General features: G+C 43.7%; 3 protein-coding genes across 7 annotated transcripts in view; 1 reads left to right on the top strand and 2 right to left on the bottom strand.

Annotated features, from left to right (window-relative positions):
- The first annotated feature begins 2,286 nt into the window (after positions 1-2,286).
- LOC123146138 (F-box protein At5g03100) lies at positions 2,287-14,294 on the top strand. Of its 2 annotated transcripts, XM_044565723.1 has the most exons (6): positions 2,287-2,392; positions 3,429-3,661; positions 4,507-5,431; positions 5,525-5,668; positions 5,772-6,148; positions 13,638-14,294. In XM_044565723.1, the coding sequence occupies exons 1-3, from the start codon at positions 2,344-2,346 to the stop codon at positions 5,290-5,292; spliced, it is 1,068 nt and encodes a 355-aa protein (XP_044421658.1). In that variant the 5' UTR covers positions 2,287-2,343; the 3' UTR covers positions 5,293-5,431; positions 5,525-5,668; positions 5,772-6,148; positions 13,638-14,294. The 2 variants fall into 2 exon arrangements, with proteins under 2 accessions (XP_044421658.1, XP_044421659.1); XM_044565724.1 differs by lacking the exons at positions 2,287-2,392; positions 3,429-3,661 and having other exon boundaries at positions 5,258-5,431.
- LOC123146139 (uncharacterized) lies at positions 10,739-14,720 on the bottom strand. 2 transcript variants are annotated; one of them, XR_006472626.1, is made up of 5 exons: positions 14,640-14,720; positions 14,427-14,501; positions 14,238-14,324; positions 12,484-13,145; positions 10,739-11,678 (listed from the first exon to the last, which is right to left on the bottom strand). XR_006472626.1 is itself a non-coding variant. In XM_044565725.1 (5 exons), exons 2-5 carry the CDS (start codon positions 14,460-14,462, stop codon positions 12,741-12,743), a joined length of 390 nt encoding a protein of 129 aa, XP_044421660.1. In that variant the 5' UTR covers positions 14,463-14,501; positions 14,640-14,720; the 3' UTR covers positions 12,401-12,740. The 2 variants fall into 2 exon arrangements, 1 of the variants encoding a protein (XP_044421660.1); XM_044565725.1 differs by lacking the exon at positions 10,739-11,678 and having other exon boundaries at positions 12,401-12,869; positions 13,008-13,145.
- A 6,241-nt stretch (positions 14,721-20,961) lies between these two features.
- Positions 20,962-25,777, bottom strand: part of LOC123146137 (uncharacterized) — a 5,806-nt gene continuing 990 nt past the window's right edge. Inside the window, exons 1-6 of one of the 3 annotated variants that reach the window (XM_044565721.1) lie at positions 25,312-25,707; positions 24,337-24,490; positions 24,142-24,221; positions 22,300-24,054; positions 21,983-22,142; positions 20,962-21,903 (exon numbers count right to left, since the gene is read on the bottom strand). In XM_044565721.1, the coding sequence (XP_044421656.1) occupies positions 21,251-21,903; positions 21,983-22,142; positions 22,300-24,054; positions 24,142-24,221; positions 24,337-24,490 (2,802 nt within the window). In that variant the 5' untranslated portion in view covers positions 25,312-25,707 and the 3' untranslated portion in view covers positions 20,962-21,250. Of the gene's footprint in view, positions 21,904-21,982; positions 22,143-22,299; positions 24,055-24,141; positions 24,222-24,336; positions 24,491-24,774; positions 25,288-25,311; positions 25,708-25,777 lie in introns of those variants that run through there. The other 2 variants (XM_044565722.1, XM_044565720.1) reach the window with 2 other exon arrangements.

The raw sequence follows: 25,777 nt of genomic DNA, 5'->3' as shown, positions 1-25,777 counted from the left end.
TCCATAATTTTTGTCTTATTTCATGCGTAAAAAGAGAACGTAAGAAAATATATAGTCGCCGTAAAAAATATTTTATATATGTAAAATTACAAACATAAAAATATAGTGTAAAATATATACAGAAAATGCAATTTTTTGGTCTAATGACCTATATTTTTGTTTTCTTATGCAAAATTTTATGTAGTGAATCAATATGAATGTAACTATTATTCCAAACGTAATTTACTTATAAAACGATCGTAAGATTACCTTAGGTGAAGAAATTGTTCTGCACCCTGGGTGATTAATAGTAATACTGTGTGTGTGTGCGTGTCTCTTAAATAGTGGCATAATGTAGTGTGTTAATATGGTATTCTCCTATGAAGTAATCAAGTGGCTTGACTTGACACATGCTTACACATGATTAATCAATTCCAGTTCAGCCTCGAAGGTGCTATGAATTTAGAATATAGTGTCATGTTCATGTTACCGTTAATACTTGCTTATTCAAAATGCATGATTATGATATATATGCTCTCAAGTTGCCCATTAGCGCTTGTGTAACAATGCCCACCATTGTAAACATAGGTGTCCCTGAGAGCAAGGGATGTATTGTGTGAAAAATTCGATTAGGATAGGACTTATATTCCAAAAGCCTAGAAATATAAACATAATTTGGTTAACACATACTTTATACTGAAATAGCCTGACATGACTATTTTTGGTTAAGGGATGTAATTTGGTTACGGAAAATAATTGTCTGCATGTAATTTGACAAACAGAACATCAATAATTGTACAAATATAGTAACAATTTTCAATAGAACGGGAATGGTCTTCATAGTGTCTCTTATCCAAATGTAGCAATACTATGTTTGCCAACAATGTTGAAACTGTTATATTGCTTAAAAGTACCTATTGTTCCCAGATTGGCATGTATTCACTTGTTGGACCGGGTGGATCCTGTATTGATTTCTTTGCTCCCAGATGGATCGGGATCCCTGGTTCACTTGAGCACGTCCCTGAGATCAATGAATCTGACATTCAGTTCCACCGTCTGAAGCATTTGCTCTAGCTCCCAGTATGCCTCGGCCCTTCGTCGCTCGATCTCTCGTGTCGGCGGATGGCCTCGGTCTCAACGACAGTAGGACGAGCCTTGGCAAGACGGGCCTTATTGAAGGGCTCGTCCTTTCTCCACAGCGTCGGCTACGTGGCACATCCAAGCAGGCATCTTAATTATGCTGGGTAGGAAGGGGAGGGAGGGAACCAGTGTCACCATGGTCACCTCGACATGCTCCCTTGGGGAAGGAGCGGGACTTGGGTGGGATTGTGCAGCGGTGCATGGAGAGGATCGGGGTTGCTATGGCCAGCAAGGCATCGATGGGCACCGTGGGGCAACAACCTTCGTGGATTTGCAAGGTGAGCAGGCTGGGGGAGGTCGCGGCTGGTAAAGCGACACCGCTGGGAGCAGCGTAGCAGGACAAGTCGAGGTCGGATGGCGGTGGTGGATGAGAACCCTAGTCAGGCGGTGGGAGAGCAAGGAGACGAGGTGAGCGAAATACGATGTGGGGAGAGCCAAACAAAAGAAGGGGCGAAACGGAAAACATTACCTTTTTTAGATAGGAGAGAAGATTAACGGGAATCCAATTCAGCTCTTGGGAGCATATGCTCCTGTGTGTTAAAAATATTTTTTACATGTTAATTATTTTGAAAGAAAAAATATGTTCACTGTCACAATGCCACCTACAAATTTTTATGGGCAAATTATAAGCATTTTGAGCTGTGCGAAAAAAACAAGACGAGCGCCAAATGTTACACCTAATTTTGTTTTTTCACCAACCACGAATTGCTATCTCGTTTCGCATGAAATTTGTCAAGCACTCTTTTTACATTAACATGAACATAAAAAATCATAATTTAAAAAAAATATTATTTCCTTTTTTGAATTCATTGTTCATATGATGATGATGAGGTGGAGGAGAGAGAACTCATAAGAAAAGGTTTGTCTTCTCTTATTTAAGAGAAGACAAGAGATGATCTCTTAGCACAATAAGTCTCATCAACTTTTAGGAATAGCTAGTTATTAAATATAAGGCTAAGAGATGGTTCATTATAGAAATTTTTGTTATCATCTTCAAATTACATGCAAGACTTAAGATAAGACTATATTACCAACCATCGTACATGCTCTAATAATCGGCTATTTGCTGGTGCAATTAGCAACGGACACGAAGTACTGGGCCAGGCCCAGTAAACAGTTAGAGCCACGCGCCTTCTCCGCCCAGTGGAAGTAAGCGAACCCGTTTTGTTCCTCCCCTGTCTCTTCTCTCTGGGAGGAAAAAAAGTTGAAGCAGCCCGTACGGACATGGAGTCCCCGTCGTCGCCGGCGCCAGCGACGCCACCGGCCACCGGAGGTAACCGTCTCTGCTCTATTCCCTCTATGGCTCTATCCGATGAAACGCCTCGGTCGTTCCCTCTTAGATCATGAGAGAAGTCCATCGACCCGTACCAGAACGAGAGGCAGGGGTTTACTTAGGGTTTGGTCGGAGACAGAGGGGAACAGACTCTAGGAATTCGAAATTCGAACCATACACTTGGGATCGAAGGAGCTTACACATTTCTATTTCTCCGATTCTTACGGGGCCAGTGCTGATCCATTGAGAGGCATGCTTCTTCTTTTCCCCCCCTTGCTGCCAGCGAGTTGAGCTGCCAAGAGCACAAATCTGGAGCTTAATTTCGATGCCATTGGTTCAGTTTTTTCCTCTCTCGAACAAATAGGTAGTGCTTCGATTTGTGCGTGGTGATGGGATTGCCATGATGTAGGAGTGCGAACTAATTGGAGCAAAATTTATGTCTTATCTGTTTATAGCTTATAAAGGATCAAATCGGAGTATGAAAGGAAATTCCCACAAGTCAAGTGCTTGCTAATAAGAACTGGCTGTGGATCGATTTCTATTTGCACCCTCAAGATTAGCAATAGGGGATGAAAACCATAACCTGCATTCTCCAGCTTTTAGACTGTATAACAAGCAGGAGCTCTGCTTTTCATTGAAGAAAGGGGACTTGTCAGTAAATATCCCTGGAACAATACCGAGACCCTATTAATACTAAGGTTATTTCTAAGACCTAACTTTCAAGCAGAAACTGACGAACCTTTTAGCGAAGTGTTTGCTTGGTTTGTTAACTTCCCTGATTTTGATATATATGACTATATGATGGAAAGCTGTAAAAATAATCTAAGATGGAACGTAATCCATTTAGTTGTGTTGTGGCGTTAATTTTATCTGTAGTGGCAAGGAGTATATTAAATCTATGTAAACATCAGCACCACAAGTGTGGATCCTACCCTTTCTTAATGCGGAGAAGACTCTGTCTTTATTACATTGAACTGCACGTGAGCATAGAAAAGTACGGAGTTGTGTAACTCTGGATCATTATCTCTTTCTCTAGATGATTGTTTCGCAATGAAAAAGTGGCAATTTAAACTGCGGAAACCTTCCCCGGCCATTCATCCAGCGCGACGATGGCGTGTCGTTCAATCCACCGAGCCGCAACGGCGCATGCGTGATCGTGATGCTGCGATCATGTCAGCAGCGCATCGGTTGCATGCACATGAGCCGTCGCGCTGTAGTGGGTCCCTAAACAAGACGATGTGCACACAAGATGTCGAGCAGACTGTCCAGGTATCATCTTGAACTAGTGCAGTACTATCTGCCATACTGTAGTCATTTTGACATGTATTTCAAAAATAAATACATGCAAAGTTGTTTCAGCGGAAAGTCTTGCACTCATTTTCTGCATGGGATTTGCAAAATTGTTACGATTATATAATTTCTTCTGCTTGAATACAATAGTTAGCTGTATATGCTAGTCCAACAACGCAGTTTGCTTGGAGTTTGAATACTCTGAAAAAATAAATGAAGGGAGGTTGAGCAGTATAGAGTTATTTCGGCTCAAGCAGAATGGATGTTTCCACAAAGGATTATCTCTCAAATATTTGATTTCATTACCTTTTGAACTAGTTTTGAGCTGACAGTAGTGCCAAATTTCGAAATCACACCTAACCTTGAAGCGTAAACAAGTAGTGGCCTAATTATGCATTGGTTGAACAATTCAAGTCTGCAGTGGTGTAATTACATAGTACCAAAAGCTTGTCATTACTTGTAAGAAATCACTAATGTTTTTACACTGTATTTGTTTGATTTGTTGCCTCCACTTGCTGTATTGATCAGAGAGACACTTAAGAATTAATAGTATGAATTAATGGAAAGTGGTTTACTCAGAAAAAGGGGCACTTTTTTATGTTTGTTTACACTTATCTTTTCGTAAATGTTGTTTACAATTATCTGCAAGTTCGAACCATAAATTAGCAAGGAAACTAAAATCATGTTGTTAATTTTGCTCAATGGACAGTGTAATCAAGCCCTGACACCCATGATATCATCGCTTTTCTGTGGTAAAATAAGTTGTAAAATGTCATGTTTACATGGTTTCTAATTTTATACCTAACATGCCATTTCTTCTGCAGAACTGTGATTGGATCAGTACATTGCCAGATGACATTTTAGTCAAAATTCTTTCCTTACTGACAGTAAGCGATGCTGCAATGACCGACTGTCTTTCCTCTAGATGGAGACACCTCTGGAAAAACGTTGACTGTCTCATCCTTGACCTCTATAGTCTCAGGATGCCAGAGTCAGAAATCTGTGATTACCATCAAAAACCATGTCTGCGGAAAGCTCAAGTAAAAAAGTTTGTTCGCAAAACGAATGGGCTTTTGCGCAATCATTATGGCAATAAAATCAAGGAATTCACTGTCAGATTCCCATTAACCTCAGCCAATGCTTCTGAGCTGGACCACTGGATTCGGTTTGCAGCTTCAGCCTCTACGGAAAAGCTCTGCCTTGACCTTTATGAGAAGAATCGCTCAAGTTGCCTTGACCTTTCCCGTAATGAGCCGTATAACTTCATATTATCACCATTTTCTGATGGGAGAGGTTGCCGGTTGAGCGAGTTGACTCTATCCAACTGCACTGTACGAACAACACCTGCAAATCTCAGTGGCTTTGCTTGTCTCCATTTCCTTGAACTCAGTCGTGTGAAAATAGCTGATGCAGCTGTTTCGAATATTATTTCCAACTGTTGTGCTCTCAAAAGCTTGATTCTAGCGTTCTGCCATCAATTGATTCATTTGACGGCTACTTGTTCACAATTGCTGAAGTTGGATGTCGACTTCTGCGATGGCTTAATTAGTGTTTGTATTCATGCTGACAAACTTGGCGTTCATGTACAAGGGACACAAGATAAATATTGAGTACAAATATGCACCATTTCTTGATACACTCCGTGTTCATTTCACAAAGAAGAATCAATGCCCTCTAGACTTCATAAGTGCGCTTCCTAAGCTTCCTAAGCTGGAAACGTTGATCTTGCAATTTTCTGGGCCTGTACAAGTACGTAAGATTTCTGCCCCTCGGTTTGCATGAGCATATTTAGACAATGTCTACATGCTGAATTCAACTTCTTTTTTCTTGGACTCCCTCCAGGTATCCCGTGCGCTGCGGCACACTTTCAGGTTTGCTAATTTCAAGATGATCGTCTTCTTTCTGGTGAAATCTTGGAAAGAGTGCATTTGCTCGCTTGCGTATCTCCTTAAAGCAGCTCCATCACTCGAATACTTCGGGGTGCATGTATGCTGTGCACTTGTGATTTCTACACGCTTTGCATCAGAACATGCCAACAGCTGTTTACCTCTCTATGCTTTTTCTCATGTTAGCCAGCTTATCCATGCAGGGGTTTTCCAAGCTGAAGGAACAACCTAGTGAGCTCAACGTGACATGGCCCGAGGATCTGACTTTCGCGAGGCTCCACATTATCGTGATCAAAGGGTTTAGCGGGGAACCGGAACTGATGGAGCTCCTCTACTTTCTGCTGAGAAGGGCGCCCGCCCTGGAGAGCTTGCAACTCGAGACGCGTGCATATGAGCCATTTGTCTTCAGGAAGGAGAAGCACAAGTCGGAAGACGAAGAAAGGTGCCGTTACGCTACCGAGATGGCCTCGACCCACCTGGCTCCTAAGGTTCCGTCCACCGTGGCGTTCAGCATCACCTGACCCTTCCGTGCTCGCTGAAAAAGGCCGCGGCTGCTGCAGGTCATCAGCGAACGACGAAGGTACTACCTTGAGCTTGTCACGTGTTATGATGACTAGTAGACTGCCCGTGCGTTGCCACGGGCATGTCAACTTTAACATGGATTGAAAAAATAGCCAATAACAAAAAATAATAATTAAAATCCACTTCACTTGCAATATATTTTGATAAAAAAATTGAAACATTGAACTCTTTATTGTGCACTTCATTACAAATGATAATAACACTTGAATGCCTTTATTATTTATGCTTAAGATTCGATCATCTCACGAAAGCATGTGTATTGTTATTATCCATTAATTAAAGACAAACACATGGAGTACTGTGTTCCCTTTAAACAAATCTGCAAACCCCCAAACCTAGAACATAAGTGGGGACGTGTCCTGATGTGCTCATTGTGTGGCAATATAAAATGTCCGGAAAAAATACAGCTCTCTGAAATAATGCAAGGCAGCCCCAAGATATCGAGGTTCTAAATTGCTAGGAGCTTAAATGCTTAATAATACAATCATGTTTCTCCACTTTGAGCCAGTCCAACGTGAACTACTTCATTAATACCTACCATCATTCCAAATAACCTGAAAAACCAGAGGTAAAAGACTATACAAATAAAAATTTCAGTTGAGTTGAAAGGCTCAAACTAATAGCCAACAAATATTTGCAAGGTTATTTCATACTGCTATTTTATTCAGCACCAATAACCTCCTTGTCAGCATCATAATATATCATCCAAAATCGTATTACCAGTTTTGGGGCAACTTTATACTACTTACAAATATAAAGAATAATATTAACTAAAAAAACCTTGGATTGTAATAGATGTGAAAAATACTACTATGTTTCAAGGAATCATATGGTGTGAGTATCGTCTGAAAGCTTTTAGGAGAAATAAGGATAGAGAGCTGGTTTGTTCAACGAAACAGATTGGCTCTGCTTACACTAAGTCTAAGTTCATCATCATTCATCATTGTTACATGTATAAATCGGGATAACACACAATGAATAAGAGGAATAAGGAGAGAAAGTTGTTAACTTCATCACAATGTTCATTTGCTTATACTTGAAGAAATAAGACAACATCTCCTGTGAAAAATTTATTTTTATTGACAAACGAATTCCCTCCATTTGTTAAAAAGATGCCTATTTGGTTCACCTGGAAGGCAAAGGAGAATTTCATAACATGTCTATGGTACCTTGCTAGAAGGAAAAAGATAATGGGTATACTTGGCTCAAAATCAGAATGGATGATAGGATTACATGGAGTTGTTTGTCCTTTTCGAAGATACAACTTTTGTAAGGAACTGTGTCAACGAATTCGCACAGAAAATATATCGTCTGATTCAGGTAATGTATTAGAGCACACTAAATTGTATTTATGAATGCGTAGGAATCTGGACTCTTTAGAAGAAATGGACAGAGCAAATGAGCATGCTCCAATGCAGGTTGTACAGGTTCTATTGTACATATGTTTTTATACAAAATTTATTAGAAACACAGGAATAAAATATGTTTGAGTAGGTAACAAAATTTGTTTTAGAAGATGATGACTTCCTAATATTGAAACACGTAACTGAACTCTACTGGTTTGGGGGAGTTGAAACGGAGGTACAAGACAAGAATGAAGAAATAGGTTTTATTTCTGTTACTCACAAACTACATGTACAACATTGAGAAGCTCCTTGTGAATCAAGCTTACAACAGTGAGCACTGAAAAATCATACTCTCTTCTTGCTAGCCGGTGGTGAGAACACCTTTGCAACAATTAGTATTGAAATGTTCTCCTTGACAGGTTCATGAAGAATGCCAGCAATGAAAATCTCATCCAGTATTTAGACCTGAATATTTCACCATTGGTACCCATGGGATTAGTCAGTACTAAAAAGAATGGTAGCTCTTGCAAGAAATTTCATATAACTCGATTGCTGGTTCTTCGGTGCAAAATTTCAGCATATATGTGAATATTAAATCAACCTCACATACCATGGTTATTAGGAAAAACACTCATCATGCATTTTATAATCAATAGAGGCTATCTTTACCAAAGCTGTATTATCATCATTGTAATATCCCAGATTTTCATTTGAATGTTCAAACTATTACTACAATAAAGATAACACAGAAAACCAACAGCCAAATACTTTTTAAAATATGTTTATAACACAAAATAAACAATAAAAAAACACAATTTAACAGTAGCATAAACATATTGCGCCATGAAGCAAATGTAATCAGTGCATGCACATCAATTTGTTTTCTCTAGCAAAATACTATGGGTTTTTTCTAGCAAAAACAACCATACCTCCATTTATTTTGTGGCGCTTTTCCTTCTTCTTTTTATGCCTTCTTTACAGTTTCCCCTCAACTTTAATGAATTGGCAGAGCTCTTGCCTTACCCGTAAAAAAATGGGCACCATATGGAGAGCTAAACTGCACAACACTCATATATGTGAGTCTCTCGAAGATATCAAGTACAAGCAAAAGTATCAAAAGCTTTCAAGTTTGCTAGAAAATTGATAGCATTATCTGGAAGTTCACCTAGATGGCTAGATCCATGTTAACTTTTGAATTGTTAATATTGAATGTAAAAGGTCCAAGAATATACACAACTGAGCACTGTCACACATTGTCATTAGCTAAAAGACCGAAAAGATAAACATCGTAGGAAGAAACATTGATGCAATCCTCGAAAAATTGGTTAACACCCAATTTCAACGGATGCATGCTTGACAAGGAGACACCTCCATTCGAATATGTTGGCAATTAAAAAACAAAACTGCATAGTGGGAAGAATTGATCAGGCTAAGGCAGAAGGATGCAGATGCTGCTCAGGGATAAGTGATTCAGAAAAAACAATCCTCATCGAGGATCTTGCATAGTCTTGCATACATAACTGGATCACCTCTACTATTAAAGGCGATATTTTTTTTCTATGACAACAAATTCAAATCTAGCCTGAGAGGACGGAGCACACACCAGTGAAAACAAAGATTAAGAACACAAATACTCAAATAAAATAAACCAAAGCACGTAGGTTGGTGATGGCCTGCTCGGCTTGGCCCATCTATTCACGCAAGAAATTATTAAAATAGTTAGACCCAGAAAGTAAATTTGTTATAGTTTCGCAGATCTTAAGCACCTAATTTTACGACAACCACCTCCTATAAAATTTTGTGCTGCAAGTTCACAATGACATGGCCCAACTAAAGCTCCTTCTCGTTCTTGTTCTATTTCTTATCTAGAAAACTACCTCATATCTCCCAAATACTGACTAACATCTACAAACATATGCATAACAAATTATCACCACATCACACGGGCAGAAGAAAACACATACCTTAGTCCTAGTCGGTGAAGATGTTAGATCTTTGCACGAGTGCCCACGTACCTTGGTGTAGAGCGGACATTGTCATACTTGGAAGTGCTGCTTGGATGGTGTGCTCCCATCAGCCCACATAGCAGGGGCCACTGCTTGCGCCGCGCTCTCGGACACTGCTCTGCCACTGCCGCAACCACCAGCCACAAGCCCCGCCGCAAGCAGCCGACCAAGATGCTGAATCTTTCCATTAGTGATGCGTTCAGGTGTGCAGTTCATCTAGTAAATTAAAGACATGGTATAAATTATCATTGAGCAATGTGTGGGCAAAAAACATCAGTTCGTGTACTTGCAATGAAGATTCTGAATTTACAAACTATCTTGCCACTTCACACTCACGACTGGCTTATCTTATTCTTATCACTCATTACTCCTGAATAATATATTGGCAGAAAACAATGAAATAGAAAGTCATTTGATCAGTAGATAGAAGCAGGAGCACATCTGTAAAAACACCTCTAAAGCATGTTCGTTTGAAATAAGGAACAACCTTAATACAAACGATGCAAACCTTAAGGCGCGTTTTCTTACAATATTGTATCAATCTGAGGACCCCAACTTATACAACGTGCACCAATGCAATTTCCCTAGCTATTTCACGACATAAAGAGTTCCAGAACAACAACAGCAAAGCTACTGAACTCTTGCCCCAGTTTTGGTCCATAGGTTCCAGTCTGCCCAAGATCTCTTATACGTAAAAATTTGTCCTAATGGCCCCTCCTCGCGTTTCTGTCAAACAAATTCTCATTAAAATTTCTCAAACTCTAGAAGGAATCCATAAACCTGCAAATAAGTGTTCATAAGAACCACACCCCAAGGGATACACATGGAAGAAAACAATGAACATTCTAGTAATTCAGTTAATGGGCAGTGTGCATAGGGCATCATATTGACTATATGATGTTGTGTCAGATGATGTACAAAAAAGCTTGGCAATACGATCAATGGCAGCATACTGATGCCGATGCCGCATTTTCATAAAGTTGTCTAGTCTAAACGAGCAAGCATACCATGTTGAAATTTATAGTGACATGATGATGTGAAACTGAATTGAAAACAGAATTCTAGTACTAAACATAAATTTTAAAATACGTCTACTGAAAGATGAGCAACATCAGATCAATTATCTAAATTGTGATCAAACACTGAAGAGATATATGATATATGATATGATAACAACACTAAGAATGTGAATGTTGTGATGAACTTCAATGTGATTATGCAGTACCTACTGAAGAGCACCTTTGTGACATGGAAGTAACTACCATATATATGTGGCCATCCTTTTTCTTTGAGCAGCTCCAAATCAAGCAAAGATATCTGAAAACCACTTGTGTATCTGTAGGCATATTTGTAATCGACATATTTATTGTAACTTGATTCTTCACTTTTGATTCTCTTGAATCCATCAGAATGGTCTTCTTGGTGCAGACTTCGTCCTTCATCAACTAAAAACCTGACCAAAAAGATGAATCAGCTTGTACACAAAACGTTACATCACTGACAAATTTCCAAGATGAATATATACTCTCGTTGTGAAGAGTTAGAACATATCCAGTTAACCCTAACTGAGAAGAGTTAGAACATATCCAAACTTCCTAGAGAGACATGTATTTCTAGGAAGCTTAGGCCGGGTTACAATTATGTACATATGTAATGTTTCAGGAAAATCGAATGAAAATTAACCGCAAGGGAGCTAGCAACCCCACCCTTTGGCTCAACTGTTGCACATTGTTGATGCCTGGGGAGGAACATGCTGCCCAGAAATGAAACCTATGTTTTGGTAGAAAAAAAACTTGTTCATAAGCGTGACTGAAAGTATTACCTTGGGTGCGGAGTCTGCCAACGCGCTCGGCTCTAGCAACAGCTGGCGAGGTGGTTGCGTGGCTTGGGGGCCATAGCGAGGACGTCGGCCAGGATGGCAGGCAAGCGTGTCGAGATCGAGGATGTGGGGCTTCAGCAGTGGCAAAAGGATGGACGTGTGGATTCTCTCTTAGCAGGCATCACTGTCGACCTGCTAATCAACTTTTTTCTCTTGCTCTGGTTCTGCTATTATTCCGACATGTCATGCTTAGTTTAATTTCCATATCATTCTTTGACTATGACTGATCAATTGACACCAGTCCTTTCTATGATCTACTACTTCGTAGTTATTTGTCTTGTTTCTCTGCATCGCTTGCTGCAAAAATTAAAACTTTCAGGTGCAGGTTCACGAGAATGTTAGTAAAATATTCAAAAAATAATTCTCTTGAGCAGTGGTCATACAAAATGTGACATTGTAGGCTGGATTGCTACCTCAAGGTGCTCCAGAGATCTAAAAAAATAAAATGTCCAAGGATCTTTTACCCATGTGCACACAAATGGACACACAATCAAAACTTATGACCTTTTATAGTCTGGATAATCGACACGCTCAGATGCTGCAGTTCTAACCTTTAGCTACTTCTCCCAATCATGAATCTGTTGGGAAAGTAATTATGGGCTGCATAAGCTACTGGATACACAGAAATATAATGCACTTGTTCTTGGAGTAACCTGCAACCAAAACAGCCATTCATGCCCATCTTCTTTGAAGTTTGAGGCAGCGGTTGCTCTACTTCAAGTACTGCGACAGTAGAAGGATTGAGATTCTCTATTGTTTTTGTCTAAAACTAGAAAGGAATAAGAAAAATAATATTTGGTCAAGGTTGTTGCAATTCCTCTAACAAATTTCTATGAAGTCCTGCTAGCTGGTATAAAATGCAAACTTACTATAGTATCACTGCCAACCTCTAATACAAATTCTTAACCATGATTCCCTTGAAAAGAATACTTTTCCACATTAAGTTATTGATAAAAAAAGGGACAACTTCAATGTTTCTAAAGTTAAAAGTACACAATAATAAATAGCTAATTCTCATGCACACCTTCAGCTAAATAATTACAGAGACGCAAAGTGGAACCATGTAGCACTGGTCTTACACACAACTCAATTATGAACTTACCTGGGTCTGGAACTCTCGCTCTATTAATCTACCAACTTCAGCTTCCTCCTCTGCTACCATATTCAATATTTTAATCTCTCTCCAGCAGTTGTGTTAAGTCCATTATCAGACCCTCAACCTGAAGAATGCATCAAACACAGTTATGTGCTTCCTCGTTGACCCTAACCTTCTTAAGAGAAGTAGTATACTGAATTAATCAAGCACATGTTATGTTTAGTGTTTTCACAGCAAGCCATACACAAAGAGGAAGCACGGGATCATAGTAGGCATGCTTGAACACTTAATAATTTAGCAAGAACATGATTTATTAATCGTAAATAATTTTCTTTAGCCATGTAATCTACAGTATGTCTTGAACTGCAGTGCAAAAAGCCTCTCCACATATCCTGAAACAAAGCATCATCAATAAACATTAGTAAAATCCTACCCATCCAAATTTATCTGTTGACAATATCTAGCGCTTAGTTGTTAAATAGGTAAAAAAAACAACTTGGCTAAGCCCCCAGTGGTGCTGGTCTGCATACCAAGAAGATGGTGTAGCACTTGAGGCCGCCGTCCATGTCGGCGTTCAAAGTCGAACACTGGTTCGCGCATTGTAGCCACATCAAGGATAAGCAGGCGGGCCACAAAGTCCATGGCAGTGGTCGTGGGGATAATAAGTTCTGGAAACAAATTAAACGGATAGATCAAAAAATATACATGCCAACAGAGCTCTTTGCATGTTCCATGAGAACAACAATACTGAATTTGTTTTTTTTAGCAAGCCCAGCAGTAATAGCAAGAAGTTCCACATATATATAATCCACATCTAATTCCTAGTGAAGTCACTTCGACCTAATCACTTAAAAGGTAAGATAGTAAGAAAAGGTGAAGCAAAAGAAAAGCATAGAAAATTAAACATGCAGATTGATTACCTAAAGCATGCAACGTATCTAAAAGTTTGTTGCCTATGCAACTTCTCCATTCTAATTTAGAGGCTTGCTTGAGTTTGGGGAGAAATAGCTTAAAACGTGGACTTTTTGGGCTGGATAAAGACCTAAAGTATTGACTTCTCATGATTTAGCTGTGTCAGTAAGTTATTCTTGCTCAACCCCTAGGTAGGTGTTTCTCTTTCTAATTTGCTTATGATTTGATAAATCGTGTCTCTTCTGAAGGTTGTAGGAACTCCCAGTTACATGTGCCCTGAACTTATTGCTGATAGTCCGTATGGCTCCAAGTCAGACATATGTTTGCTAGGCAAGCATTCCTATCTAACATTCAGTTGCATGTCTTGCTCGCTTGTTCTCTTGGCTAAAAATCTGCAATTTTCAGGCTGCTTCATCTATGAGATGACTTCGCTGAAGCATGCATTCAAAGTATTTGGAAGTAGCTATGTTGACATGCTCTTTAAGTTAGAGCTCCTTCTTTCCAGCAAAAATATAAAAGAAAAAAAATACAGCTCCTTTCATCAAAACTTGCATCTTAGATGATGTTTTTTCCTAACAGAATATGTAAACACTGGTAAACAAGATAAATGAGTCTGTTGCCGCTCCTCACGCCACCCACCGGCCACCACCTCATCATGATGCCAGGTGAGGACATCGACCAAGTGCAGCGGCGGAGCCAGACGAGACAGCTCAATGTGTTGGGGTTTAGCAAGGTGCGGACATTAACTAATTAAAAAAAGATTGTAATATACTCTGATCCTACTGTCGAAACTACTTTCACTGAAAGAGATATATCGTGGGGCGAAACATTAAACTGGAATTAATTACCTTCGGATGGTTGCATAATTTCTGAAGGGCAGTAATATATGCCAAAACTTTAGTACTCTTTGCTTCTTCAGATATCAAGCACTTAACCTGACAGGGTCAACCACAGACTCCTGTAAATATAACTCCGACTACCTTACATGTGCCTACTGAATATTGCTTGAAACTCAGAACGGTACAGATTTTCCTTACATTTTTGGAGTGTGTGAAGTGGTTGTACGGTGTCATCTATAAGGGAGTCAGCTTGCGGCACACTACTTCAACAATCTATACATAAGCAGGGTTAAGTAATGTAGATGAGGCACAATTATATAATGTAAAAAGAAGGAAGAATCACTATAAAAGACAAAATGGATAGCAGGTACACAATTCTTTTTGTGTTTTCTGAATGTGCGATGAACATACCTGGCCAAATATACACCGGACAGGACATAAATTTGGTGGCAAGTGATTGGACAGCAGGGCATTCGTTCGTCTCAATATAACTGAATATCATTGAGAAGCCATCAGAAGAATTCAGAAGGTAATTAAGCTAGAGCCCATAAAATTGGAAGAAAATGCATCCAAACAATTCTAGAGGAGATTATTATAACATAAATGTGGAGAATACAGTTGTAAAAAATTATGTAGTGCAGAGAGAAGACAACCTTCTTCAGAGGAAAAGGGCTTGCCTGGTTTACTTTTGCACTAAGCTCTCCAGATCTCTCAGATCCCAACTTCTTTTCTTCTGCAGTTACTGTGGGTTCTCTTCCACGAATTATGGGTGCCTTCAGTTAGGGGCAAATAATGTGTTAAATACAGAGGAAAGGAAGATATAATGCAATTAACAGGAATAGCACATGGTTTTAGGTGCACAACACACGAAGAAACTTGAATAACAAATATTTGAGAACACCACCATCTGTTAATAAATACTTCCCAGGCTGGCGTAAGCCCGCCGTAGCACCGTCAGAAAAAAAATACTTCCAGATCTCATTCCCCGCTGCCACTGGTCCCCATTCCCTTCCGCCATCGGCCCCCGTTCCCCGGATCCCCTGCTGCCATGAATGGCAGACAGAGAAAGGAGAGGGCAGGGCATCCTAGGGAGAGAGATGAGAGGAGGCGTTTACCTACATAGGTCGCCATCACCTGCGTGTCGCCGCTCCAGAACAATGAGGAAATGATATGGCGTTGGTGGTGGAGACCGGCAGTCGCTGTATAGACGAGAAGGAGCGGTGGCGGCCATGAAGCGGATCAGCATTTGCAAAGAGATCGCCGGCGGAGAAGGGAGGTAGCGCAAGGATCAAGGACGCTCTGGAGGCGGCGGCTTGATGCGAGTGCGAGGGCAGGGGTGAAGGGATCTGTGACCTGGTTGGGGATCGAGGGGGAGGCCTCGCTCGCTCGCCCGTGCGTGCGAGTCGTCGACTTTTTTTCGTTGGTTTTTTTCGTAAGTTTTTTTGACGTTCGATTCTCTCGCGTGCGAGGAGACACCTGGAGGCATCGGCTCCCTCTAACGTGGTTTTTGTTGGGATCGTTACTTGGAGGTGAAGATGGAGGTGGGAGGGAGGACGAAAAAAAACCGGACGAAAATAGTGGGACGAAAATAAATCCGGAACGGAGACTACCAACTGAGACATTAGGAGTAGAGATCCTTTATATCAGAAAAAAAAAAACTATACATGGTTGATTAGCCTTCTCTGTTTTTGGCTGTGCAGTGCAGCTAGAGTCTTCACTTTTTGAAATCAAACTGCTAGTGCTAAAATTCCTATAACCACAATGTGGATTTAGTTCCCTATTACTGCAGCCGCGAATTCCAGTGATTCGAACCGTCGTGTCGATCACGATCTTTTGCTGTTCCTTTTTTGTTTTGCCGTGCACATGGTGATAGGCCTTGAAGTACCGTGCTGTATGCGGAAAGCCGGAAACAAAGGGTATTATTGTTGGTTGCTGCTGGTATGGTAGCTGCCAATGCAACTTATTATGTACAGATGCAAGTTGACTCGTGAGCGTTTGGTACAACAGTTTCCGTGGTCCTGGGCGTTTGCTGCAGTTCATCCGCGGTCCACGTGTGTCTGCACACTGGACCATCTAGATAGCTAGATACGCTATATGTTACAAAATCCATTCCGCTTGCTAAAACCGCGGCTAGTAATGTATACATGGTACCGGTGTACCACTGAGGCACTGATGCTTTACACAGGGCGGCAGTCTCTTTTTGGGTAGTTGCCTCACTATAAAATCTATGGTAAGTCCATTTTTAATTGGAGAGACGAAGATGAGGGTATGTGTTGATTAATTAATTCCTGCCGACCTGCTTCTACGTATGTGTTGCCTGTCCTGCACTGCACTGCACTGCACTCAGTAGTAATTAGCCGATCCGATCTTGATAATGCTCTTTTTTCCTGGGGCAGTTAACCAACTCTTCTTTTTGGTTTGCAGCTGGATTAAATGGATGGAGTACGTACGTCCTGCGGCCAAGTGGAGATGTTAATCAATTCCCCGGCGTACGTACGTGCGTGCGTTAAACACATGCATGCACGATCGCGCGCAAACTGATAAATACCAGTTGCAGGTCGCCCTCGTTAATTAATCGCGTACGTACACGCATCCATGCATGTGCTATGTGGGAGCGTACGCCTGTGCATGTGTACATACGCACAGTGGCATATATACATACCACTGAGGCACTGATCATCCCACATGCTGTGTTTTCTCGTGGGCGCATGCACGCACGCACAGCAGCAGCCTAGCTATGAAAATGATAGATGCGTGGCCTGTTGCTGTTGATTAGTCTTTTTTTGCCAGTTAGTTAGTAATTACTCCCTCCGTTCCGAAATATAAGTTGTTGGCCCAACGACTTATATATTTCGGAACAGAGGTAATAGTTAGTAATGTACTAGTAGTAGTAGTTATTATTATTGCATGCCCACGTAGACGTGCAGTCCAAAATGTCTCACTGTTTGTGAGTCTGCGTTGGTTGCCATTTGCAGGCAGGACCAGCTAGCTGATTAATACACTCCCACGTACCGCCATACGTTTTCTTGCCTATACACTAACATGGGATGTAGTTGCCGTATTACTTATGTGCATGGATACGTGGGTGATCTGACGGGTGGACCAGTATTGTTAGTTAGCTCCATCTGCCGGCCGGCGAGAGGACCACCGGAGCTGGCTGGAGATCTAGACCAGAAAAGGAGATGCAGATACTGTGCGCGACGGTGGGTGGAGTGGAGTGCCGGGTTACGCTTGCTTGCTTGTTGCTATTTGGCTTGGCAGCTTGGATGGATCACCAGTTTAGTTTGATAATTCCCTCTTGCTGTTTGTTGGTTTGGGCTGGTCCAGTCGGGTACTACTAGTGTGGGTGTGCACTTGCACATGGAGGGAGGGAGGGAGAGGACAAGAGAGGAGAGATGAATGCGCGCGCTAGTTGCGTTGCATGCATGCAACTCAACTGATTGCCTGCCGTTGCATGCGCCGTACGTACCTCACCTCCGGGCTCCGGCCGGTGGTACGTGCTGCTGGTGTTGGTGCTGGTCCAGCCATTTGTTTACATACATTCAATACATCTCCGGGATAAAGGGCACAAATTAACTCGCCATGTTGTCCAAGGCCCCAAGCCAGCGGAGGCCCTGTCTGTACGAGTTTCAAAGATACCCATACGACTGGATCTACTCCTACCATGCATGCATGCCGCAAAGACACGGAATGCAAAATATTTGTCTGGCCTTTGTTTTTTTGCTTGACTCGGTTTTTTACAAATATGGCAGCAGACGTCCTCTTGTTTGGACTGGAAACTTGTAGCGCTGCTCGTGACCCAACTCATGCATGTCATGTGTTATCTCTTAAAAAAGAAAAGAAAAAACTCATGCATGTGTGTTGGCGTTGCGTCGGTCGAAGAAATGTTTCAGGCCTGATCTCGATGGATGAAACCTGGGATACGATCATGCTGTGTACGGTGTAGTACCCGCGTCTGCACTCCATGGAGTAGGTGAGTTCAGTACGCACTGCGGGCCTCGTAAATTGCAATCTTGACTTGCTCAGGCCCATGTTGCGTTGCGTGTGGCGATTTCCGAGGCACATACTAGTACATTTATTTATTTTTCTGAGCGAGGAGAGCTGCGCATACACGCGACGCTCGACACTGCCACAGGACCGACGGACGCCACCGCATTCATATGCACATGCACGGCCGGATATCGTGTACTACTACAGCGGTACAGCCAGCCGCCGCAGCTATTTAAAAAAAAAAGATGGACTTGTACTCTGGTGCTAGCATAAAACAGAAAACGTACGTGCGTATGGGATGGCTACACTGTAGATCCAGTGTTGCATGGATCTGTTCACTTCATGGGGCAGCCATGGAAGCACATGCATGGCCCCACCCAGATCCAGATTCAACAAAAAAAATGGGAAGCAGAGTACTGTACTACTCCTACCAAAGATTCAGCAGAGAGTGCTGTAACCTTTTTTCCAGGAAAAGAAAGCAGAGAACCGTTGCGGCCTTGAATACCCCTCCCAAGTCCCAACGGTTTGCGGTGTGCACTTTGGTAGCGGCGAAAGCGCTCCAGTGCCCGGTCGGGTGTGTTGTGGGGTGTTGGCCGTCTGACGTGTTGTATATGTTATGGTGCTTTAGGCCTAGTCTTGTTAGGCGTTGTTTAGGTTTTTGCCCGGTTTTCCTTGATAAACTGAGCAACCTCTTTTCATTTCTTCTTTTTTAGCACTCGCCTTATGCGCTGCATTCCTCCTTGGGGTATTACTTGTAATGCCCCTTTCTGATCAATGAATTTGGCAGCTCTCCTGCCAACATTCCAAAAAAAAAAGTCCCAACGACTCCAACGGCTTCTTCTTCCTCCTCTGCCTGCTGCACCACCACGACTGCACTACACTAGTCCATCTCATCCACACTCCACAGTCCCACTCCTCTTTCTGAGAAAATAATAATGGTGGCCAGGCCAAATGGCGTGCAGGAGATGATGCGCCATGGAGCACTCAGCCAGCCAGCAGATTTCAAAACCAAAACTGTACGTTGTTTCCTGGCTGCCACGCCACCCATGCTTTCTTCTCTCGTTTACTCCAAACTTTGGATCCTTCACTCACTATTGCTATCTATCTACTCCCTCCGTTTCAAATACTCCCTCGGTTTCTAAATATTTGTCTTTCTAGACATTTCAAACAGACTATCACATACGGATGTATGTAGACATATTTTAGAGTGTAGATTCACTTAATAAGTAATAAGCACTGACGGCTTCGCACCATCAGATCGATCCCACAGTCCTACTAGTACTGTGTACCACAAAACTTTCTACTGATCCAGGCAGTAATAATAATGAAATGGATGAGGTGCCAGCCAGATTTGCAGAGGCCACGCTGATGCTCCACATGTACCACTAATCTGTTGTTTAGCAACAGCAGCAGCAGGAGTGGGAAGATAAGTTGATAGATGCAGGCATCATCAGGAAGTGAAGACTAGAGACGCAGAGACCTGAATACGCAGCAGCAGCAGCAGCACTGTTTTCTTACCGCCACAAGTACCACCGATCCACGCCATTTATTACGACATGGAAGAGCAGCCAGAGCAAGTTGCGCGACGTACGACAGCGCTCCAACTTGCCCTCGAAACAAGGGCCTGTGCTCTGTGCGCTGTGGAGGCTGGCATGCAGCACAGGCAGCTTGGTCATTTGGTCAGGATGGCAGGAGGAGGAAGACGATGGCGAGGTTAGGCAGAGGATGCCCCAGGGAACTCACATGCTAAGCCTGAAAAGGATCAACAGCCACACAAACACCCCAGCCTTTTGGCCCTGGCCTTGGCCTTGGCTTTGGCTTGGCCCCCCCTTCTTCCTCCAGGTCCACACTCCACAGTAATAAGTAAACCTCACTGCACAGCAATGGAGATGATGCCATACATGCAGATGCAGTCATGTGGAGATGGATAGATCATGGCCTTCATGAGGCAGCCACTGCCTGCCTGCCATGTGGGCCCTGTTGGCACACCCACATGCACCTACAGTGCTACTACTAGTCCACACATGAATGAGTGACCAGGCACAACACAATCCTACAACCCAATCACAGCAACACATTGTTTTCAGCTGGCAGCAAGATACTGAGGATATGGGTCAGATTGTATAATATAAGCTGGGACTGCACGAAACAGCACACCAGGGATCAAATGCATGTTTGACGCCGTGGTTCCAGCTTCCGTAAAAAAACACCATCCATTGGCAACTTTGGTACTCAACTAAAACTAACTCAAGATCGAGAGATTCCTCTCATCTCATGTGGTTTTATCTTCTGCGAGCCCCCAAATATGCCGATATCGGCGCGGCGGCGATGACGAGGCGCTTGTCTGTCGGGCTCATTAGCCCTAACATGCCAAATGGCCAAGCAGCATTGGCCTTGCTGCTAAGACAGTTACTAGCACATTGTTTTGCTCTAGTGGGGTTTAGCCAGATAGGGCTGGTTGGAAGTAAACAAATGGTGCTCTGAGCAGTTAACATAGGCAAATCACAGTTGACATGGATCCTGACAAAATAAGATTACAGTGCCTTGTGAGCTGTGCTGGGCTGCTTCTTTTGATGACCTGTGGATCAGATCATGGCTTCTAGTGACTTATCCTATTGGACCACACTAAATCAAGCGATATGTTACTGTCTTTTGTACTACTGTTTGTTTTCTAGTTTGCCTTCTCCATCTTGAATGAGATCATCATTCTAATTCAAGTAACACCAACAGCTTACTACAGGAGTACAAAATTAATTACTGACTTGTGTCGTATTAATGAAGAAAAGATGATGATAACCTTCAACACTGACATGGTTTATCTGTCAAAACGGTAAACAATCAGCTAATTACAGCATCACCCCTATATCAGAAAAAGGAGAGGGTAAATCAGGAAAAGGCACACATTTGGCATCACATTTTCTGCGGTAACACGATAAATAGAGCAGTGTTACAGCAGCAAGTATCATCACGCGAACAGAAACACTACGAGTTGGGGAGAGGCAAAATCAATAGTTAGGGGTGGAGGTACCTCACTAGGTGCTGTTAGTCAAATCTACAAGGGCCTCCTCAAGCAGGTCCTCCAAAACCACCGTGCAAACCATGGCGCAGACCTCAAACGTCTCCAGCCGTGTCGTGTCAGCGGTGGCGGTCTCCACCACCTCCCTCTTGAGGATCATCTCCAGCAGAAGGTTCCTCTCAATGACTTCGCCGGGCGGATACTTGTCGAGTATCGACCAGTTCCTTATGACCCGCCAAATTTCATCGGCGGCGGAGTTACAGGAGGAATCATCATCTTGATCTTTTCGTTGCGAACGACATGTCCGACCCCATGGGTATGCAGACAGTTCTGCTGTCCAAGTGAGCTCTGTGAGCGCCACGTTGACAGCATCGAAGAGAAGCCTCTCCTTCGACCGCCTTTCCCTCGACTTGATCTCCACTGCTTGGTGATCCGACAACTTCTCAAGCAACTTCAGGTCCAGAGGGCTGGCTAATACGCAATTTTTTCTATCCATGCCAGCTGAGGAGACTATCTTCTGGATAATCGTCAACGAGTCTTGATCGTCATCAGCCTTGGAGAAAAGCCTTGCTAGTCTCAAAGAATTTGGCGACATGACTTCCGATGGGGGCTCTTCCCATGACAAGGATCTTGAAAATGATCCGATAAGTGGAGACCTGGACACGATTTCTGCAGAGACACAATGAATGCCATTACACAAATGATACTCTTTCAGTTAATAGTTTGATGAGACTGGTTAACAGCTTACGTGGGGATGCAGTGATGAAATTTTCAGTTGAGTAGAGTAGCCTCCTATTATTATCACAGAGAAACGGTCCATCCGGGTCCAGTACAGACACAGGGCTTGGTTGGTCTTGAGACTCGCCAAAGAATCCTGGGACACCAAGACTTGGCAAAGGAGAAGCACCCTAACAGAACAGAGCAAAACTTTAGTAATTTAACTTGACTAGAGAAGTATGAATAACACCCGCAAAAAAAAAAAAAACCTGCAATAAGAAATCTACAGGTCTGAAAAAAGAAAAGGTACGACAATAGCTGTAATAAGATAACTTTTTGGGAATTTACCTTGGCAGGGATGCTGGCCACATTATTAGTGTGACAAGAACCAGCCACGTGTCTTTGCACAGCATTCTCATCATCATCAAGCAAAGTAAGTCTCTGTGGATTGTCCAGTGTAAAATAGCTAGATGCTTCACTGCCATCACCAATAGTCACAGCACTTCCATTCTTGAGTGGATTATTAGCAGACAAAACTCCAGGTGGACCTAACTTCTCCCGAGCTGATTTCTTGTTTTTAGAGAACAGGCTGGAAACTCTTTCCCTAAATGATGATGACTTCCTACTTTTTTCATTGTCAGCTTCCTGAGAACCAACTGCAACCCTGTTCGACTCCCTGCCTCCATAAGATAAAGAAACTGGAAGAGACCGAGACCTTGGCAAACATGAGAAAGGATCTGCGGTATCCAGCTCAGGCGATCTGCTCTCTAATGTTATTCCCCCACACTCCTCCTGATCTTTTTTCCCTTCAGGGATTGTGAGCATCTCACCTAGTGTGCCCACACTTCTACGTGCTCCCCTTTCTTCCTCGCCACTAACAGTTGACGATACCACCGACCATCTCTCCAAGATCCGCCTTTTGGCTTCCTTAACCACCGACGGTTCACGTCGATTGGATGCCTGACTGGAGCATGATGCAGAATAAGGGCTGTCACTCCTGCTCAGGAAATCCCAGGAACGGCCAGAAGTAGGAGTACCAAACTCCAGATCCTCACTTATTTCACCGGACACTTCTTTAGCGGTTTCAACCTCTGACTTACTAAAGGAGCTATTTTCATTGTAAGTATCATGGTATTCATAAGAGAGCGAACTATCTTCATCCTGGCTATCTTTTAAGCGCATCCTCATCTGCCAAGTGATCTCCTTGGCCAGCCTTCTCGAGGATACTGTTTCATCAACTGCCATCACACTATCGTCTTCACTATCTGCCTCTGTTGATGATTCTAACGAGGACACTGGGATCGTATCTTCATGAGACTTTGGAAGCCCTGGCTTTAGTACCACAATTCTTGTTGGTTCGGACAAAGTTGAATTTGTCGGGTTAACATTTAAGCTCTGGTGGCGCCAGCATCTGTTGCCTTCAGCTTCATTTCCCTCTGAATATAGCTGCCTCCCGGCATGAATGTTGCCCTTTCTCTTCACTGATTCTGATGGCTTCAGTATGGTTATCTGCTTTATTTCTGAAGGTGGTGCAACAGGTTCGAACCCATAATGGTTGTTTGATAACAGCGGAGTTGGCTCATCAAGGAACTTCAGGAACAAGTCTTTATTTGAGCTCAGAAACTGCAGCGCTTCTTGGAACTCCTTTGAATGGAGAAGCTTCTCGTCCGTAGCCAGACGTTTTGCTTCAGCAAACTTCTCGCGGACAAGGGACATTCTCCTCTCGCAAGAAGGATCCTTTCCTTGGTGTCTGTTCTTGCTGCTATCGATCTTCGAAGGCTGATCACGTAAACTGCTCCATGTCTCCTCATGCCGTGTTCCTGCCTTCTGGTTCTGGTGGCATTTGCTTTCCTTCTTTGGCTTGACATTTCGGCCGTCGTCTTCCATACTGAACCTTCTTCCTGATGCCAAATCAGACTGGCGGACGGCTGGAGCGTCGTTTAGACCCATCAATCTGGCAACAACATTGAGAGGCTCGTCGTCGGGCACCCCTTCTCTCCACATGTCCTGCTCCATGAGCATCTTGACGGGTGACACGCCAGATCTGTTGGTGGGTGAGTTTGATCTTTTCGTTGGAGAGCTCCTTCTTTGCTGACTGTCTCTCTGCAGTAAAAAAAGAGAACAGATATCAGAAACTTATTTATACAGTTAAAAACAGAAGGAGCATGAAGCATTGGCATTATCACATACATGTTTATCTTCCATCTGAGCCGGAAACTGATTACTCGCCATCTTGAAACTGCCGCTCCGGTCCTTGCCAGCCGGAGAAACTGCAAAGCACACGGGTAAGCCGCATCAGAGATCGTCTGAGGAGAATGCCGCACAGCAGAAAGCAGAAAGAACAGCACAAATTGTAGTACAGGGGAAGGGCAAGCAGCGGCATACCGTCTCGGTGCGCCTTGTCGGTGAGCATCTTGGTGGCGACGACGCCGTTGCTGAGGTCGAACATGTTGATGACCCTGCCGAGGCAGCCGGGGAAGGGCGCCAGCACCTGCAGGTCCTGCTTCTTCTTCTGCTTCCTATCCTGAGCCCCTTTCATCTGCACGGAGGACGCATTTAACAACCGCGGCCTTCAATACAGGAGCTGGTAGGTAGGAGGATAGGTACACACAAGGAAATATATTTTTCAAAATCTGAAGCAGGGCACTGATGAACAGCAGCCGGCTTCGGTTTGGAAATACAAAATGTTTTGAATCGTGTGTGTATAGGTGATGGGGGGGTAGGGGGAGCAGCAGACGGGACAAGCTCCCAAGAACGGAACAAAAAGCGGTTTGGCGTCGACGACGAGGAGGGAGGGGGATGGTGGTGGTGGTGGTCACTCACGTGAGGCGCGCTCCCCCACCTCGGAGCCACTGGAGCTCATCATGGCGATTTCGCAGCCGGAAAAGCTCGGGCGCGGAAAAGGAGACGGGGATGGGGGCGCGAATGTGCGCGCACAGCGGCTTTTCTTGTCGTCCTGCCCCGCTCTGGTGAGGGGAGAAAATCTTATCTCGGCGCGCTCCGGTGATCTCCCACCCGATGCGGCGACGGGCCCTCGCGGGTGCCGGAAGCAACCGCACGCCGCGAAAGGCGGGCGATTCCCTGCCCGGAACGGGGGCGCGATCGAATCCGCGCGAAAGGGATGGCGGCGTGGGCGGCAAAGGCCGCGTGAAGCTGCGGCGGCAACTGCGAGAGCGACGGCGGCGCCCGGATCGATGGGGAAAGTCGAGCCCCCAGCCCAAAGCGACCGCGAGGCGAATCACCGGCGGTACGGCGGTGAAAGATGGATAAAAATAAAGTGATGGGATCAGATATACTACTAGGCTAAAAATAGTGGATTGATTAGTTAAAAGGGGCGGCGGGAATCTCGTGATTGGGAACCTGGTCGGCGAGGAACGGCCAAGGAGAAGCGCCGCCGGGCCGGCGCCGCGGTGGCCTGCGGGAACGCGCAAGGGCTCTGCGCCTCCTCCTCCTCTGGGTTTATTATTATTACTGGTGGTATTGTTATTCTCTGGCCCGTGCACGCCGGGAGGAAGAGGACGCGGGAGGTGAGGTCGTGCTCGGGGTCGGCAATGGCGACGGGCCCCATGGATCGGCGGGACGGGGTAAGATAGGGGGAAGACGGAGGTTATGGCAATTAGGATAGCATTCATTCATGGATTGCTGGCTACGGGCGGCAGGACGGAGGACGTCGCACGGGCCGCGCGGCGTGAATGTTTCTTGACTTTTTTGGATGGATTTACGGAAAGGGGGATAGATGCTGCACATAGAGAGAGAGATTGATCGAGGGGGAGGAGGCTCGGCCTGGAAAGGCGACGCTTTTGGGGAAGAGGAAAGCGACGGGGGC

The sequence above is a fragment of the Triticum aestivum genome, chromosome 6D (assembly GCF_018294505.1).
Source record: "Triticum aestivum cultivar Chinese Spring chromosome 6D, IWGSC CS RefSeq v2.1, whole genome shotgun sequence".
Taxonomy (NCBI): domain Eukaryota; kingdom Viridiplantae; phylum Streptophyta; class Magnoliopsida; order Poales; family Poaceae; genus Triticum; species Triticum aestivum.
The sequence above is the reverse complement of the archived record's forward strand: the minus strand, read 5'-3'. Positions and strand labels throughout refer to the sequence as shown.

Coding starts and splice junctions, on each gene's coding strand:
- LOC123146138 (XM_044565723.1), top strand. CDS start 2,344: ATGGAGTCCCCGTCGTCGCCGGCGCCAGCGACGCCACCGGCCACCGGA. Junction 2,393..3,428: donor GACGCCACCGGCCACCGGAG/GTAACCGTCTCT, acceptor CTCTTTCTCTAG/ATGATTGTTTCGCAATGAAA. Junction 3,662..4,506: donor ATGTCGAGCAGACTGTCCAG/GTATCATCTTGA, acceptor TTTCTTCTGCAG/AACTGTGATTGGATCAGTAC.
- LOC123146139 (XM_044565725.1), bottom strand. CDS start 14,462: ATGACACCGTACAACCACTTCACACACTCCAAAAAT. Junction 14,325..14,426: donor ACTTCACACACTCCAAAAAT/GTAAGGAAAATC, acceptor TGACCCTGTCAG/GTTAAGTGCTTGATATCTGA. Junction 13,146..14,237: donor AATTATGCAACCATCCGAAG/GTAATTAATTCC, acceptor ATTTGTTTCCAG/AACTTATTATCCCCACGACC.